This window comes from Triticum aestivum, chromosome 2A, assembly GCF_018294505.1.
Source record: "Triticum aestivum cultivar Chinese Spring chromosome 2A, IWGSC CS RefSeq v2.1, whole genome shotgun sequence".
Lineage (NCBI taxonomy): Eukaryota > Viridiplantae > Streptophyta > Magnoliopsida > Poales > Poaceae > Triticum > Triticum aestivum.
In genome coordinates, this window is record NC_057797.1 from 721,428,262 (window position 1) to 721,446,972 (window position 18,711).

Sequence of the window (18,711 nt, forward strand, 5' to 3'; positions counted from 1 at the left end):
AATCCGCCTCTTGACGAATCCTCTCTTAATCTGCCAAGATGTGGCGTTGAGCATTACTTGACATCTCTGCAGACTCCATGTGCCTACTGTAACTCAGGCTCCGGCTTGGGCGAGGAGTTGAATCAATCCTGTCTCAACTGTAGGAGCATGCATCCTGCTGGGCCAGGGTTGTCTGAAGTAGTTCTCTTATCCTCCGGGTTTCAATTGCTGCTGGCGAGTCGCCTTCCATTGGGAGAGCCGCCAAACGAGCCGACGCTGCGATGAGGTTTTCCAGAGGGTTGGAGAAGTGACCCGGAGGTGTTGACACATAATGAGGAGGAGCTGTATTTATACGAGGTGGCTCCATGGCGCGTGGCTGAACTGGTGCACCGGGTGTCGTGACCTGGTTTGCCTCTGGCGGGTTGCTCCCCCCAGCCCTGGGTGTATGGAACAGGTTCCTCGGATCCAGCGTTAGAGGTAGACGCGACTGAGTTTTCTGATGCCTCCTCCTCATGACCTCGTTTGATGGGTTAAGATCCACCGAGAGCCAGAAAGTTTCTGCTTGAAGCTACTGAGCACGAGCATCCAGAGCTGCTCGTTCTGCTGCCATCCGGGTTTCTTCTGTGACTAGATTTTCCTTAGCTTGCACCATCTCCTCCCGCATGCGTGCCACTTCTGCGTCATGCTGGGTTTTATCCGCCGGCTCTACCATGGCGGTTAACAGAGTCGTCAGCCTAGCCATGAGGTTCATTAGAATCTGAGACGGGGGGGCGCGCGGGGTCTCCTGACCCGGCTGCTGCCGACCCGGTAGCTGCTGCTGCCGCTGCGGTAGAGTTCTTCCCGGGCTGCGTCCCCGCCATGAAGACTCCGGCCCAATTCGGCGGCTCAAGGGGGTCCGGAATACTGCTGCCATCGGAACAACCCCCGAGCATGCCGTCTTGCAGCTGGTACAAAGAGTCTGTCTCACCTGTTGATGATGCAGTATCAGAGCAGATGGTCATCTCCCCGCCTTCCACCAATCCTTCGGAGTATTCACCGTCGTGGATGCAGCCTGCGAAGGCATGTTTCACGACAGATTGAACACGGGTGGTCCTGGCGCACTGAGCCATTTCGATGAGGTTGGTGTGGACGTCCGTCTCAGGGCCTGACTCGCCGATCTGGCCGATGAAGACGTGAATTCCGCCGAAGGGGACCCGGTACCCGTACTCGATTGAGTCGTCTTCGGGGCCCCAGCCTTCGTCGTCGATGTAGAGCTTGCCGCGACGACTTTTGGTCATCCGGCCCACAGCGTATCCCTTGAGCCCTTCGAAGTTGCCCTTCAAGAACTCAAATCCACCGTGCGCTGGCCCCACGATGGGCGCCAACTGTCATGGAGTTGACACGGCAGATGTCCCAGAGCAAGGACTTAGTCGTAGGGCCATCGCACTAGGAAGCTTAAAGGGGTTAATCGGGACAAAGGACACGAGAGAGTTTTATACTAGTTCGGCCCCTTACGATGAAGGTAAAAGCCTACGTCTAGTTGGGTTTGGTATTGCTGAAGTTTCGATCTCCAAGGGGCTCAACTCGCTGGCTTGGTTATCGATTTGGTGGTTTCTTGCCCTAAGCCGCCATCGGGTCATCCCCTTATATACATGGGTTGACGCCTGGTGGCCTACAGAGTCCCGGCCGGCTCATAATCGTGTCCGGCTCGGTGACTTCCTTTACATGCCTTTCTTTACAAGTCTTTCCTTACATACGGCGGTTTACAATATCGGGCCTTAAGCCGGCCCAGGCCTTTGGGCCTTCTATATGTTTAATAAACTATCATCTCGAATGTATATGGGGCTTCTTATGTAGCCTGCCATTAGGGCTGACCCGGCCCCTCCTGGGCGGGTCATACTGGTAGTAATATCCCCAACAATAACTATGCGCTATTTTGTCAATTGCTGAACAGTAATTCGTTTACCCACCGTTGCTATGCTTATGAGAGAGATGCCTCTTGTGAAGCTATGGCCCCCGGGTCCATTCTCCATTATTACAAAACCTTAAATTTGCTCATTGTTTTTATTTTATTGTATTTACCTATCACTACCAAATCTAATCCTTGCAATTGGTGAGGGGGATTGACAACCCTCTTGCCTTCATTGGGTGCAAGCATTTTCTTTGTGTGTGTGCAGGTACCGTTCAAGTTCTTTGCGTGGTGTCTCCTATTGGTTCAATAAACGTTGGTTCTTAACTGAGAAAATACTATATGCTACTATATTACATCACCCTTCCTCTTCGGGGAATCCCAACACCTATCACAAGTAGCAGAAGAATTTCTGGCGGCATTGCGAGGGAGGCTTCACCAAGGAATCCAGGTTCTTTCACACACATTTATCAATTTGCTTGTTTTTATTTTCTTTGCCATTTGCCTTTTATCTGCCTCTTCTTTTTCATTCTCCTCCCCCTTCACTAAAAATAAAAATACCAAAAATTCCTTGCGTTCTATCTTTTCTTGAATCGCTATCATGGAAACTACCCTTCCTATTCCCCCATTCAGAGGGCTCTGAGGTCCTAAACTTTAAACAATCACATGTTGAATCCTTGATAAGAGCCTGTCATGGAATGCTAGAGATACATGAAAGAGCTACCCCAAAAGCTTTTATGTTGGTTTCTCCCTTCGTCATAGACATATTCTAAACTTAATATTTAAAGGATATTTTATTAGTAATAACGTCTTTGACTCATTTGAAATATTGAAAAAATTGCTAGGGAAACCAAGAATAGAAATTCCTCCCATTCTAGTAACTCGAAGACAAATGAAACTTCTGAATGAAACCAAAACTAGTATGGATGGATTTTAAGGCTTTGTACAACTTTAACAATAAGTTTAGTAGCAATGTTGTCACTCAAAACAAGAAGTATGATGTCTTGGAACAAAAACTTGAGAATTACCATCCAAAGATGGATCATTTATTGCAAGTAATTGATGAACGCAAAGAAAATAAATTTGGGGAAGTGTAAGGTTGGAAATATTTCTGAGCCCCTAAGAAATGGAATAATCAATAATGGCACAAGCAATGATAATACGTGAAAATATGCATTATCGCTAGCTAGGGGCATTAAACAATATCACTTGTTGGGAGGCAACCCAATAGTATCTTTATTTCTCCTTTCTGTTTTGTGTGTCAACATGATTATTGCTACTGTAGTAATTATGTTTGTAACTTTTATTTTGATTTTTGTGTCAAGTAAACACTTTAGGTTGATGTGGATGATTGTTGAATTGATCGTGTGCAGAAACAAAAACTTTTTCGTCCAGTATATGAATTATCATTCTGTACTGGAACGTGATCAATTGCTGAATTTTTCCACAGTATCGGGCTGCAAATTGTTTACGTAATCCTAATGTTTTAGAATTTTTGGAGTTACAAAAGTATGACTAAAAATTCCACATTATGTATTGTTCCGTTTTAGACAGATTCTTTGCATAATGTGCTTATTTTGAAGTTTCTATGGATTGTATCATGAAGATGATAGAATACAGTAGGTATTATGCAAGAACAATTATGAATCTATATTTGATAGTATCTAATTTAATGGTTTTCATTATTATACTAATGGATCTCACGAGGTTTTGTTGAGTTTTATGTGGCCGAAGGTTTCAAGACTTGGGTGAGATGACGATGAAAGAAAGAATAAGGAGTGGCAACACCCTAAGCTTGGGGGTGTCCAAGGCACTCCAAGGTAATATTCAAGGAAGATCCAAACATCTAAGCTTGGGGATGCCCCCGAAGACATCCCGTCTTTTGTCTTCAATCTATCGGTAATATCACATAGAGCTATACTTTTATTCGTCGCACGATATGTGTTTTGCATCGAGCACTGTGTGTTTTAGTTTTATTTGTTGGCTTGTTTCCATAATCATTGTTTCCCGATCACACCAATTAGGATAGACACACATTCATCACAATTTATAGAACGCTCATTGAACTTCACTTATATCTTTTGAGTTGAAGCAGTTGCTCATGTACTTCACTTGTATCTTTAGACCACAGCGTGAAATATTTTATAGAAATAAATTTCACTCTCTTGCTTCACTTATATCCTTTTTGAGAGTTAAATAGGTAGTGGCAATTTGCATGAGTTATATGTTTGGTCCAAAATGATAGGTATACAAGGGTGGTATAGTAAAAATTGCATGTAGATCACTGAATATGTGCAATACCTACTGTATTGAGGTTGTCATATGAAGGTTTACTGGTTAATAATCACGGTCTAGTAAAAATATCAATGTTAAGGTTTGTGATTTTCCACTCATTAAAATGTCGGTCATGGCATGGCTAGAAAGTTGGAGCGTAATTTATAGTTGAGTGATATCCCTTGTGTTGTCCAAATCGGGGGTGCGCGATGGTTAACTCCTCCCAACCTCCCACCTAGGGGCATGCGAGTAATACTTTGATTCGAGGGCTAATAGGCTTTCACATTAAATACTTGAGTTCTGTGTGACTAATATGAGTTTGTGGACTATAACCACTTCCACCTATCCATATTTTGCCAGCCTGCAGGGGTGGGGTTTTGATCTCCGTTTTTTCTCTTTTTTTCTTTCTTTCTTCTCGTGTGAGAGAGATGGGATTTTTTTCTTTGGTAGGAGATGGAAAGGGAGCAACCAATCACGTGTGAGGCCCCAGATCCCTCCACCAGTCAAATCATGATCATCCACTTCTCCTACATCCAACGCTCCTAAAACCCTCCCCTCATACACTTGTACTTTAGTTACTACAGGCGGGCGGAAAAAGTTACTAGTGGCGGGCACGCATTGCTGCCCATTAATAGTAACTCAAGTAGCAGCGGCGGGCCTGAGTTGGCTTATATAAAGTGCGCTACCACCGGGTTCCAACCAATTGTAACTGAAATATTAAATACATTGATGAAACACCCCCCTATGAGTCATAACACTCGATCTTAACTTCAAGTAGTGGGGGCTTAGTAAATCATGGCAAGTGAAGCATCCCATAAAGTGCCATAGTGAATGCCAAAGGTTGCTGGCATGCTGTTATAATTCGTGTATCATCCATCTAAGGATGGCAATGGGTAGGGTATAAGGTAGGTAGAGCAATATCATACTCATATATGTGTAGTCAATGGATACAAAATTCTATCCATACCCACACCCATACCCATGGATACGAAACTTTACCCGTACCCACACATGACGGATACCCTTACCCATTGGGTACCCAACGGGTAAATCAAACAGTACATAAGTTATTCACTATTTTACATTCATCCATAGCACATTTGACAATATTTATCCCAACTCAATAACAGATAGACGGGTACAAGACAATTATCTCAATTCAAATTTACAACTGGTGACAACTTTAACATAGATTAAAATGCTCACGACACACTTCACCAAATAACATCTGCCAAATATATAACATGCCGGTATACACATCTAGGGTATGGGTATATCCATGGGTACAAGACTATATCCGCGCCCTACCCATGACTTAACGGGCAGGGTATGGATACAACCCGTGGGTATAAAACTGTGTCCATATCCTACCCATGCGGGTACGGTATCCGCGGGTATCCGTACCCATGGGTAAAATTGCCATCCTGATCCATCCGACTAACAATATATTACCTGATGTTCGACTGACTGATAGTGATCCAATTGAGCGGGTAATCTTCTCCGATGATGCCCACTCCAACTGATGGCCTGCCCTATATCACCGCTAATGTTTTGGGTCTTCACGTCATTGTGAGCCTACCTGGCGGGAATAACCTCATCAGACGATGGCCGCCTCCACCCCCAAACTAGGGACCTAGCACCGCCACCCGGATCAATCTTGCTGGGACCTAGCTCTACCATCCGGATGGACCCAGCCGCAGGATGGTGCACCGCTTCAAAGTTCAATGCCTCATGGGGAACAAACAAGTGAAACAACCGGTTGATTGAGTTTTGATGAGGAATCAATCCAAGATAGCCAATGCTTCTGTTGGTTAGAGAAAATAGATGAAGAGCCATTTGCATTTTTGGTCGACAAAATAGAGATATGAAAATTTCAACTGAATTTTCTTGTATGATATGTTTGTGTCTCATGATATTAATGTGGTCCATTAGGTGCATAGCTCTTGTGACATATTCCCGTGCCATGGTTTTGGGACTATGAATTTTCAAACTTCTTATGCAGGTGTTCACTGGCATTGTTTATTGTGTTGTATGTATGCTTCACGATTATATTACAATGACACGAGAAAGTATGTTGCTCCAAGAGAATCACACGGTTGAAGAAGTTGATTTCCTATTGGAAGGAAAAACAAGCAGGTAAGCGAAGCCCAGGGCGATGAACCGGAGGAAATACCTTAGCATCAGGGCTATCAAGCTTATGCTTATGTAGAAAAGATATTAGGATTATGCATGAAAGCAGTTATAAGACCTGCCTTAGGTTGTATTTCCGTTCTATGCAATCGAAAGGGGTAAAGCCCGTTCTAAAAAAAGACCTGATTGCTTATTCAGGTGCAAGTTGACAATCAACGAGACAAGTGATACAAGCAGATTTGTAGATAAATGAGTACAGAACTACTCCCTTCGTTCACAATTATAAGGATGTTCTGACTTTTTTCTAGATCGGTCGTATATAGATGAAATATCCAAAACATCTTATAATTAGAAATGGAGGTAGTACATTAGAACAATTTGACAGTATAAAACTGATGCATTAACTTGTATTTTTAGAACATAAAAATTATAATAATTTAGCTATAAGAAAGATTACAATAACTTAAAGTCTGACACTGCCTTGAAAAAGTAGAGTGCCACTGCCACAAGGAAAGCGTGATAGATGAATGAAATTAGACCCTGCTCCTTTTCTGTGACACGAGAACCATTTATGCCTAGCAAAGGGACAACAAATATCAGATCAATGACTACTAAACTACTCCCTCCGTCTCATAATATAAGAACGGTTTTATATTATGGGACGGAGTACTAACCAAATCCCCGCAAAAAGAATATAGTAAATCAATATGATCAAAGCAGAAATACAACAAAAAGAAAACTAAATCAATATGATCGAATACAAAACAGAACTTATCCGCAAAAAAATAATATGAAACAGAAATACACAACCGAGTATCAAGATGTAGCATTACTCGTGTTTTGATATGCACAAACTTGCATTTTCTCTTCTCTAACAAAACTCAACATTGACACACCATACCGCACATGACACAAGTGACCCCCAACAATACAAAAACCAATGCACACCTTGGAAAAATCACTTGCGTTTTCTCTTCTTTAACAGAACTCAACAGTGACAAACCAACCATCACATGTCATAAAAGTGATCATGTTACAATGGTTATCAGAACAGTACCACATACATGCTAATTGCAAAAGGAGCAAGAGGAAACTTCCCCACGGGGTTGTGATGCTCGGAGAGGTAGCTTAAAAGATAGTAAATGCCTACTATTGAAAAACGTCTTACATTATGGGACGGGGAGAGCATCAAGAAGGACGCTCTAGTGTGGATTTTAAGAACACACAGGAGACGTCAAGGCAGCACATGTTGGGTGAATGGGTGTTGTCTGGGCTGGGAATGACAGAGCAGAGATGTTCCAGTGCCCCTTTTTCTTTGAGGTTTTCATGCTTGATGCATGCCTGGTGTGCTTGGAAGCACAGAAACAACAAGTTTTTCGACAATGTGCCGCCCAACCAGGAATTCATGGCTGATTAAGTCAAGGACCATAAAATTATTTCTTTGAGGTTTTTACGCAGTTCAAATTGAGTTCCATTTCAACCATAGGCTTCAAAGTAGTAACACTTCCTATTGAAAATATTTTGCCCCCATTATATTCAGTACTACAATGCAGTCAGAGTATGTGTCTGTTTTCTCGAAAAAGGGAGTTTCCGGCAAATTCTCATGCTAATTTGGTGCCCAAGCAAAAGTTGATTGCACAATTCATATCACAAATGGTGATCACACTACATATATTTCCAATGACTATAGTTGTAGCTAGTATCTACGGAGTGTTATTTCACTAGTTGTAAATACAAAGAAGAATTGCAACTTATGTTTGTGCAATCATGAATGCTATGTTGTATATCTCAAATCTAATCAAAGGCCAAAAGATAAAGTTGCCCTACTGATATGATATTACTTATAAGTTTGCGACCATTGAGGTATTCCAGATCATACTCACCCCCTCACGCCATTTTCTCTTCACTTTCCAACTAGGTTGCACATTACCCTGATAAAGAAGCCCCCCTTTGTTCCTACAAGCATAGGTGTGAAAATAATCAGCTCAACAAGTAGCATATATATGCTCGAATTAAGTAACAACAAAGCACGGAAACAACTCGCTCACCAAGTGGGGCGATAGCAACAGGTGAAGATATGGTAGATGAGGCTACAAGGACTCGGTACACCACGTCTGACACACCCATCCGCTGTTGGCAACCATGTCCCAGTGGCAAGGTGGTAATGTCCAAGATAAATTTCCTTGTTATGGAGTTGTACAATAGAGTCACCCACAATGGTGGGGTGCACTCTACTGCTGACACTCAAGACCCTTTCTTCAACAAAGAGAGCATTTCCTCCGATGCTCGTTACTGGGGCAATCCTGTCTAGGATAATGTCAGATAGTCTGTAAACCTCAACGTCGAGTGAACCAGAAAGGTAACGGCCGATCACCAGGATCTCCGAATCACATTCTGCGAGGTAGTAATAAGGCTTCTGAGGTTTGCCTGCCAGGCATGTGGCAATCAACTTAGGTGCCGGTAGATAACACAAAATTCTATCAAAGTCCTCCTTCTCCCCATGCCCCGGCAAGTCAATCTGGAAAATCTGAAGCTCGCTGCCATTTGTGGGAGTGTGCAAGGTGTACATCTTGCCTTGGAACGACAGTGGCCTCCAACCATTTGATATGCTCCATGTCGAGAGCCGCCATTGCTGGTCCATGGTGGTGGCACAGGCTACCCGTCCCAATTTAAAGAGCCCAATCATGGCGGTGACGACTCCATCCGCGCTCACTGTGAATGAGGTAGCACCAACGGTCCTCAGAACGTTCCAGCTGAACATCTTCTCCTGGGAGGGTGCTAACCCTGCTAGAAGGGTGGCGAGCGGAGGGAGGTCCACAATGTCGTCGGTGAAGGGGTGGAGGAGGCGGATGACGGTGTCCTCGTCCCGCTGCAGCAGCAGGATCCCGTCGACCGAGTCGAGGACGCAGTGGTTGCTGAAAAGCGGGAGCCGGGCGCGGACGATGGCGCCGGTGGACAGGTTGATGAAGCGGATGTACCCGCCCAGCTTGCGGTGGCCGGGGTGGATGCCGTGGCCCTCGGGGAGCATCATCCAGCGGCGCGGGTGGAAGCGCGGGTCGTGGAGGCCGCGGCCGCGCGGGGAGACGGTGGCGGAGCGCCAGTAAGGGCAAACCGCACGGAATCGGACATAGTCAAGCAAGTCAGCAGCCAAGACCCGCCAACCGATCAGGCTGACCAAGTCTTCGTGCAGCGACGCCCACGAAGATGCATCGGATTGCAAGGTGGCGGCACGACGGCGCTTCCTGCACGCAGTCATCGCGGAAGGGCGATTGCTGCTGCAGGCAGCCAAGGCCGATGGGCGCTTCCGATTCATCGATGAGCAAATAGCAGACCTGGTTGGCAAAGGAAAGACAGATCGAAACGGAATAGATCAGATCGTGGAATAGATCAATCATACCACACAAGAACGAAAGAAAATAAATTATGCCCGCGCACCAACTGACTTTGAGGTCCGGTCAACGGCGACGTGACCCGTCCCAGATCCAGCCGAGGCGGTGGCTGCGGAAGAAGACGAAGTGGGCCAATTCTTCCTTGTATCGGCAGTTCTGAAAGATCTCTACGGGAGTCCGTACGTAGTCGTTTCGTTACCGGCGCGCGTCGGGAAATTTTTTAGCCCAATCGATGCCAAATTTTGGCAATCTTACAAAAGATTGCCAAGTGTTGGTAACATTTGATTTGGCTAAATATTGGCACTGCCAAATGTTTATAACAAACCAACCAGTCTTTTTGTCCGAAAGGACCACCCGCCCAGTCGAGTTGACAAAAAGAACCAACTCTAGGTGGGATTGACAAAACTACTATGGCGGCAGGTGCGGCAGCCGACACGTGGCATCTGCCGCTGTCGAGGCAACGAATCTGACAGTGAGTGCTAGGAGTACAAATAGGGACGGAACCTAACTACGGCACCTGTGTAACACTTGGATTTAGCGACTTCATGCCCCTCTCTTAGAGGTAGTAGCCCTAGGTCTCGTGTCCGAAGGCTTGTGTCTTCTCTTGGGGTATATGATTACAGTAGGTTGCGAACCCTTGTCATGGCAATGGAGGGGGTTTATATAGAGTGCGCCCACCCTCATCAATGCTATGATACAAAGGGGAGATAAGAGGGGAGTAACTATAGGCGTTACTAGTAACTGCCGCTATAACTACACTTGAAGTCCAACGTTAATCCCCTCGGTCGTTGTGGCTCCCACATCGCCCCTTCGTCTCCTGTGAGTGGTGTTGGTGAGGCTGACTGGTGGGAAGACGTCCAAGTGGCTAGACTGTATCCGAGTGGATACCCTAGAATGCACATCTGAATGCGCTTACGGTCTGGAGACCCTCCAATTATGGTGTGGGACCTGTAGTGTTGAACCAGTCGTCATGGGGGAAGGACATGCGATCAAAGACATTAAGTAACCACACCCTTGGAAGCCGTAGTTTTGTTGGGAAGAAGCCCGCGTGGGACAAGCTGGACGCTATACTTGCAGCAAAGGGCATTCCAAATCACTTCGAGCAATTCAAAGACCCCCTCGAACATAACTACGTCAGGGGTCGATACCATTATGATCATAAGTCAGGGGATTTTTCGCGGATCACCAAACGAGGAGACTCGGAGAAGAACTGAAAAGGCAGCGTGCGGAACCTCAGAGCTTGTAAGGGTCCATGGCCAGGTGGAACCCTCCTCTTAGCCGGTCGATCAACGTGACCATCGGCAAGGAACCGTTAGCGCTGTCAGCGGGTGGCCGTGTGAACGGCGCCATATGCGGTGCCAAATGGGACTATCATTATCCCGACGACCACAAGCTGCAACGGCGGAAAAGGAGAGCCAACAAGTAGACTATCGAACAGAAAATAAATGTAGCCACGGCCGCAACAACAGCCGACATCGAAGCACACATCAACACGCAAAGCCAAGCCCATGCCGAAGCCATGTTGCCTTCAATAATCGAGAGCGTGAAGCAATGGATCAAAAACGACGAAATAGGAAACTTTGTCATCATCACCCAAGGATAGCAGCCCTTCTGTCTCTTTCATTGGCAACCCGTCGCCAATGACTGATCTCAACGCTCTTATGAAAGACACTCCATAAGTATATTACCATCCAACCATTACCGTGTTGCTTGTATGTGTGTTATCAGCTCTGATGTGTGTGTATTATCATACTATTTACACATAACTTATCGGGATGTGTCTTTTAACGATTATTTTATTGGGTGAAAAGTTACCATGATATTTGTACGTCAATTATCAGTTCAGTTGTGCGTATATTACCATGTTATTTTCACAAAAGTTACCAGGGTATGTTTTCAACAAAAAGATCCCTTGGTCAAAGTATTGCAGTGTTTTGAGTAAGCTATCAGCACCGCGATGTGTATATTACCATGATATTTACACAAGAGTAACCGTGGTATGTTTCAATGCCGACACCAGTGAGAAGTGGTATCCACTGTGGGCTGGCGTCAATGCGGGACAGCCGCTCTAAAATGGCTGAATGCGGGCAGCTGGTATCAGGTGAGAAAGCATGCGAGCAAGGAAGGAAGGTTTTGGATGGGCCACGGTTACTAGACGCAGGCGTGATTGCGACATGGACTTCTGTAACACCCCCCCCCCCCCCCCCCCCCCCCCAAAAAAACCACGGCTTTGTTCCCGGTTTGCAGAAAAAAGTGCATTTGGACAGTCGAATAGTCTGATACAGAACTGTGTAATTCAGATGGTTGCTGACGGTTTGAGGGTCCGTATTGAAAATGCTCTAATTTTGTTCATGGGAGAAAGACATTTGATTGAAAAACACTGAGCAAAGCCTAAAAAGGAAGGACATTTTTTAGAAAAAAAACATATTTGGCGGATATTCAAATTAAGGGCCTACTTATCAATGGGCAAGAGCAAATGTACATCTCGGTTGGTTACGTGAGCAAGTTGTTTTTGCTCTGCTTCTAACGACCAGAGGTGAGTCCATCCAGCGCACATTTCACTTTTTTATCCAAGAAAGAAAATACGCTGTGGCATGCGCGATATACGCCCGCAATTAAATGAGGCGATAAGTTTTTCTTAAAAAAATGAGGCGGTAAGTACATGCGAAGCGGTTGGGACCGTGCGATTCTAATCTAGCGACAATGAAAGCATTCGGATCTATTACAAGAATCCAGTTGTTTGGAAAATAGCTTTTTCCTGCACATATATATAGGGTTACAACTTACAAGTGACACGAGAAGGGATGCGTCTCCGAGAAGAGATAACGATAACCGAATGGCAGTTGCTAAACTAAGGCAGTTGTTAATTAACCAGATATTATTAGGCATATAATTAATCCTTAACAATGGCAACAGGGATCTGATCTGCTATATATCATCTTGACAGTTGGTTGTCACATGTCGAATGCCCAGTCAAGCAAGCAGAGACGCTTGCTGTCCCAGGCAGCCGCAACCCCGGCATATCAACAGAACATTTGCAACTGTTTGGCCATCAGTAACAAGCACAAACCGTGCAAAATATTCATTTATATATGCTGAAAGATTTGACAACCAACCAACCATTCCTTATCTTTCATGATTCAGTAGCACACTAAAAACCATGGGCATGCTGAAAGATTTGAAAGGCAACCAGACGTCTATCATTTAGCAGGCCACCACAACCAAACTCACACATGGTCCAACATATATTCATGCTAAATAACAAGATATAATAGATGATGGTCACAAGACATGAAAGGATAACACACCAGTACGTACGAGTGTCATTTTTCACACTCAAAAAAAAAACAGACAGGTTCCGGTTCATAAAGGGAGAAAACCAAAACAAAAGTTCACAGCTAGTAATCGCGACAAAACGTATGCACAAGATAACCGAGTAGGCGCATTGTTGGACCCTCCAGATTTAAGAACCAATTAAGCTCCTGCAGACCTGGCCATCAGCAAGTAACCTGTAAAGTGAGGTTACTACGTAAGCTTCCATCACAATTACAGAGGTGATACAACTTCTATAGAAAAACAAACAAGCAATGCACTCACCACTTCACTCCGTGTGCCGGCATGCGCAAGAGCAACTCCAGAGATCGCTAACGGTTCCTGCTACGACCTGCATGCATAAGCGTCAAAGAGTTGGAGACAACAGCATAAGGGCGCGCTTGGTATAGGTGTAATTCAATACAGAGGTGTAAGATTTACAAGTGTATTTTACTGGGCATGACTGTTTTCCGGCTGGAAATGAAACCGACCGGTGGAGACGTGTATTTCTTTTACAGGTGTATTACAAAGAAAACGCTAATCCAAACGGGGCCTAAGGAGGTAAATACTTTGGCTCATAAGATGAGAAATTTTTTGTTTATCGATCACAGACCTAGCGATGCAGTGCTAAGGAATTCTTCATCTTCAGGGAACAGCTGCAGATTCTTTGATTTCAGAAGGTACTCGACAGCGGCAGCGTGGAAGTCCATCAAACTGCCGATTTTAATGAGCTCCGCGAGCAAAGGGATCAGATCTGCCTTCTCGAAGAGAAGCCCCTGGGATATCTCATCCGCAAAGTTCGTCGCAAACTCCAACTTCTCCTTGTAGCCTGGTGCACGCTTGCTTTTCTGCATGTACAGTTTCGAGCTCTCCCTCTCCCATCGGAGCTTCCGTGTCGCCTTCACATCCAAGACGGCCCCAGAGGACAGCTTCACGTTGTATCCCACCGTGATTGGCTCACTGGTCTCTAGCACCGTCACATTGAGCAGGCAGGAAACTATCTTGTGCCGCTCTTCAGCAGAAATGTCAAGAGCGGGATCGGCAAGAAAAGCTAGGACCAGTTTGATCATACCAACATTGATCACCTTACCCCGAGCAGCTTTTGTTGGGCTGACATTTTCCAATGCGAGTGAATCATTCTTCCCAACAGCTTTGGATATTGCCTGGACTCCAATGCTACCGTAGATGTTGTTCAGCTTTGCTCGAGACATGGAAGGCAGGCTTGAAGATGAATACCATATGAACAATGACCGGTTAGGCAGCTTGTCGAACAAATCCTTGAGAAGTAGATCATCAGGAATAAACGCATCCTCTTTCTTCGACAGAAGGATAGTTCCGTCGGTACAAACTGGAACCTTGACACAAGCAGAAAGAAGCTTCTCCGTGTTTTTGCTCCAGTTCTTAGCAATGAACTGCCAGAAAGCAGAGCAGTCAGCTGCAGATAGCGCATCGACAGAGCTCTCCCATGTGCTCCATAGTTTGCAATGATCTTCAGCGCTAGGACCATTCCTCACACCAAAAACATGTGAAAAGAAGTCCAGCAACTTCTTGTCATAATATTTGTCCAAGACATGCAGCTGCAGGCTGAAAAGGTTGTCCTTATCATGAAGAACACAACCCAGAGGGCTCACCCACTCTCCACTTTTCTTTTTATTTGGTATCCAGCTCCAATTACTCGTCTTGTTTGCAGGCTCCCAATTGCACTCCTTAAGGTACGTGTAAATACGAGAAATAGTAGCCCTGTTTTTGTGGCTTTTCAGATGCCGAGCAACAAGCTCATGTCCGTGTCTAACATCCACAGATACTCCGATTGCCGCAAGGGCGTCTCTGAATGAGGCTATCTCCGAGCCATAGAATGCTTCATCAATTAAAGGGCCATCTTCTATGCGAATGGAAGAATTCTTTGGATCAAACAGGATTGACTCATCGGGACATCGGAACCCCACTTTTGTCCTCAACCAACTGCAGCCTTTGATTTTCTCTAGAAAACCCTTTGGGGAGTTACTTGAAGAACCTAACCAGCTCTGGATGGACCCAAGCAATGACAAGACAGTAGCTGCAGACATGTGTAAAGGATCCTTGGGAATGTTGATGCCATTTATAACAAACCTAGCACCAGCTTTCACTTCAGTAGTAACACCAAGCAACTTGAGCTCATCTTTATAACCATGTATTTCCTTGCTTAAACCATGGTTAGAGTCACCATCATCTATGAAAGGTAAGTTTGCTACTGATGATAGAGACTTCCATTCTGCATTAAACAAGATTGCATCTTTGGGGGATCTGAAACCCAACGATGTGCACAACCACTTCTCATTCAGCATGCAACTCAAGAGCTCGACAGGAAGTGCGCCCTGTGTTTTCAGCTGCCGATAACATGCTAGCAGAGCTAGGACACTCGCCTTTGGAAGTGATGAGTTCAGAACCATCTGCTCGAACAAGTGAGAGATAGCCTTCGATGCCGCCTCCAATTTTGTTATCAACCCAGTCTTCTCCAACTCATCTTTGTAGGGACTAATCTTACTCCCATAAAATCTGAAATCAACTACAGGAACCCCATCAAAGACATTTAGAAGGCACTCCCATCGAGGATCCACAAGAAAAGATTCATTAGGAGCACGGAAACCCACATTGGTCTTCACCCATTTCAAATCTTTGAGCTTTCTTATGAAGGTGTCGCATGAGCTCACATGCCGAATACATTTGAGGATTAGTACAGTAGCCTCAGGAGTAACAGCAGCCGAACTGAACTTGAAATTCTCAATCACAAGTTTGTAGCTGCCTTCAAATCCAACAAGAACACCAAGCAACTGGAGCTCTGGTTTGTAGGTAAGGATGTCCTCGCCATAGAACTTGACATCAAGGAATGGCTGGCTACTGATACAGGATGCAACTGCCCAGTCTGAATCATAGATGATACAACCAACCGGAGACCTGTAGCCGAGAGTACTCTTCATCCACTGTCCATCCTTGACACTGTTGATGAGTTCGCTTGGAGACAGAAGTTTCTCTCGAAGAAACCGAATCAGCCGAAGCAGTGAGTACACATTCTCTCTGGTCAGCGTATTGCTTGCGGCCATGGACATGAGGCGGCTGCCGATGTACGCTGACGCCTCCTGAAATTCAAATCTAACTCCAATCGCCTTGAGTTCCTCCTTGTACAAGTGCAGCTTGTTTTGATAAAACTTTTGGTTAATCATTGGTATGTCAACAAAGGAAGATCCACTTTGTAAAAGAACTCCCCACTCAGAACTGGACAGAAATGATTCATTCGGTGGCTTGTACCCAGCTGATGTCCTCAGCCAACTTCCCTGTTTTACACAAGCCAGAAATCTAGCCGGTAAATGTACCCTTCTTGACTTCAGATTCTGTATCCATTGCAAAAGCAAGATTGCATTGTCAATGGTTAGAGGCGATGAGACTGTGGGAAAGCTTGCATCTGGAGGGTGTATGAACGGAATATCTGAAGCCTGCAGTTGTGTCTTTAGGAAAGCCAAGAGCTGGTCTTCAGGTGCATATATCCCAGCGTAACTGCCTGACGACTTGTAGTCTGCCGATAGTTCAATGTAGTTCTGGTTCCTCCATGGGTTCGTGCCCATCAATCCTACCCATTTACTGCCCTTCGCAGGAACTAGAAGGCTGCTTCTTGTCTTGACCACACTGCCATAGCTGTCGATTACCGGCATGGCACGGCACAGTTCTGCCAAGTGGTAGCTCTCGATGTGACCCTTCTGAGATGAGTGGTACAGAAAGTGGGCAAAAGCAATAACAGGCCTGCTATCATAATTCAAGGAATTAAGAACCGCTAGTCCATAAGTGTAGACAGACAAAGCCTCCACCTTTGCATAGCTCTGAAGCCACTGTGTCACTGCTGTTCTCTGTGCAAAATTTTGTAGAGCTTCCTGTGTGCTGGGAGGTACAAAAACGCGGTTAGAAGAAGGGAACTCCCGGTTCCAGCTGATAAGCCAAGGTATGCACTTCTTCTCAGATGCAATGCACAATCTGTCACTCCGTTGAGTAGCTCTAGAAATGCTCCAGAAAGAGAGAGCATTGTTCCGATCAACATACTTTAGCAGGAGAATAGACATCATGTTTGTACCGGAGAAACAGTTCTGCCAATTGTCGGCGACAAAGGATAAAACTTCCAGATAAATCTGTTCATTTACCCCCTTGACAAGATTAGAGCCCTCGATGCATTTGGCGTACCATTCAGTGCTCACACTTTTAACACCAAGAAATGATAGCACGGTATTATACGTCGACTTATCAAAATGGGAGCTTAGAATGTAGCTTCCATGGGTTGAAAGATTCTTTAGGTCAACTCCAGATTCCCTTGCCTTGCTGAGAATACTCCAAAAGGCTGGTTTCAGTCGTCCAACCTCACCTGGCTTGCAAAATATTTTCTGCGAACTATGAGACTCACATGGCACTATATCCTCGACAAGAATCTTGTTTTTGATGCCAGACCTAACCGGCTCAAGTACTGGGATTGAAGGATTGGCCGGCAGGAAATTAAACATAGACACTAAGGACATTGCCGGTGCATCAGCGCTGGATTTCACAAGAGCAACAAAAGCATTCAGGAAAGCGCTTGGGATACAGTCCAGAATCCCCTTGTTCCACGGACTGTCGAACAGAATAGCCTCTCTTGAAGATGCAAGGAGGAAGTCAGCCTGGATTATGAAGGGGAAATTCGTTACCATCTCAGTGGGAAGGAAAGCATAGACGCCAGGTGATATCTGCTTCCCACGGGATAGACGCTCGCCGTGTGGGAAGGTCAGCGTGATGACCCACTCATCGATCTCGGCACGTTTGTCCACTCTGTTCTCTGGTTTTACCGGGAACTTTTGCCTCCACATATAGTAGCCACACTCTTCCTCTTTCCCATTCTCTTGAGCCGATAAATGGACTGTATAGGACTCTGCGTGCATGTTCTTCCTCTCTTGGTAGTTCTTTTCACTAGATATTGCAATTTCACTAACTGTGCTGCCTTTAGGATTGGAATTAGCTTCCTGTACAGAGAGCCGCCTAATCTTTGATAGAAACAGTAGCATCTCAGGATGCAAGCTTGACAGTTGCTGCTTTACTGCACTAACTTTCTCGTCCTTCAAAGGCAAGATGATAGTGGTTGTTGGTAGAACCTTCGATCGCCCATATATCTTTTTTATTTCTGGAAGGATCTGTTTCGAGTCAACCCACTCAGGGACAATGTATCCAATGTTACACTCCGCGCAAGGCTTCTCATTGAACTTTATCTGATAGCCATTACTGAATATATGCGGCTGGCTCGATATTAGGAAAACGCTCTTGAACCCGATACCTACATCAAGAGCAACAAGTTATCACAACATTGATGTCATAATAATATAAGAGGTACAAATGATAAAGTAGGTAAATAGCTGAAATAAAATGCATTTGTGGATATTTTCACATCTTATAACGCTAGGCATGCATAAACTAGAAGATCAAAGCAACATGAAGTGAAATTTCGACCATGCTATAAATCTGGTTCAACCTGTCAAAATTAAAATTGTATAGTCCAAACTGTCACAGCATCACAAACACATGGTCCAAAATGAAATTTACTCATATATGTATTTGAGTAGTCAGTACCCCACACCGAGTTTAAAGTTTAAGAATCTCCAAGCTATTAATGCATAATAATAAAAAAGATGAGTGATGTATAGGATTCCACTACATAGTATGTCGCATAGAATGTTTGAAGTACTAGTCTTCATC

General features: G+C 44.9%; 2 protein-coding genes across 2 annotated transcripts; both read right to left on the reverse strand.

The window, feature by feature from the left end:
- Positions 1-8,315: 8,315 nt before the first annotated feature.
- On the reverse strand, positions 8,316-9,592 carry LOC123191923 (uncharacterized). The gene has a single exon (XM_044604464.1). It carries the CDS (start codon positions 9,582-9,584, stop codon positions 8,316-8,318), a length of 1,269 nt encoding a protein of 422 aa, XP_044460399.1. The 5' UTR covers positions 9,585-9,592.
- Positions 9,593-12,938: 3,346 nt separating this feature from the next.
- On the reverse strand, positions 12,939-18,459 carry LOC123190543 (uncharacterized). Its single transcript, XM_044603206.1, has 3 exons — positions 13,586-18,459; positions 13,258-13,324; positions 12,939-13,169 (listed from the first exon to the last, which is right to left on the reverse strand). Exons 1-2 carry the CDS (start codon positions 18,024-18,026, stop codon positions 13,305-13,307), a joined length of 4,461 nt encoding a protein of 1,486 aa, XP_044459141.1. The 5' UTR covers positions 18,027-18,459; the 3' UTR covers positions 12,939-13,169; positions 13,258-13,304.
- Between the last annotated feature and the right edge of the window lie 252 nt (positions 18,460-18,711).

Bases quoted from the DNA above. Each gene is read 5' to 3' on its own strand.
- LOC123190543 (XM_044603206.1), bottom strand. From the start codon at position 18,026: ATGCTACTGTTTCTATCAAAGATTAGGCGGCTCTCTGTACAGGAAGCT. The intron at 13,325-13,585 runs GTCTGTGATCGA...TTATGCATGCAG, and splicing joins CCTTAGCACTGCATCGCTAG to GTCGTAGCAGGAACCGTTAG.
- LOC123191923 (XM_044604464.1), bottom strand. From the start codon at position 9,584: ATGAATCGGAAGCGCCCATCGGCCTTGGCTGCCTGCAGCAGCAATCGC.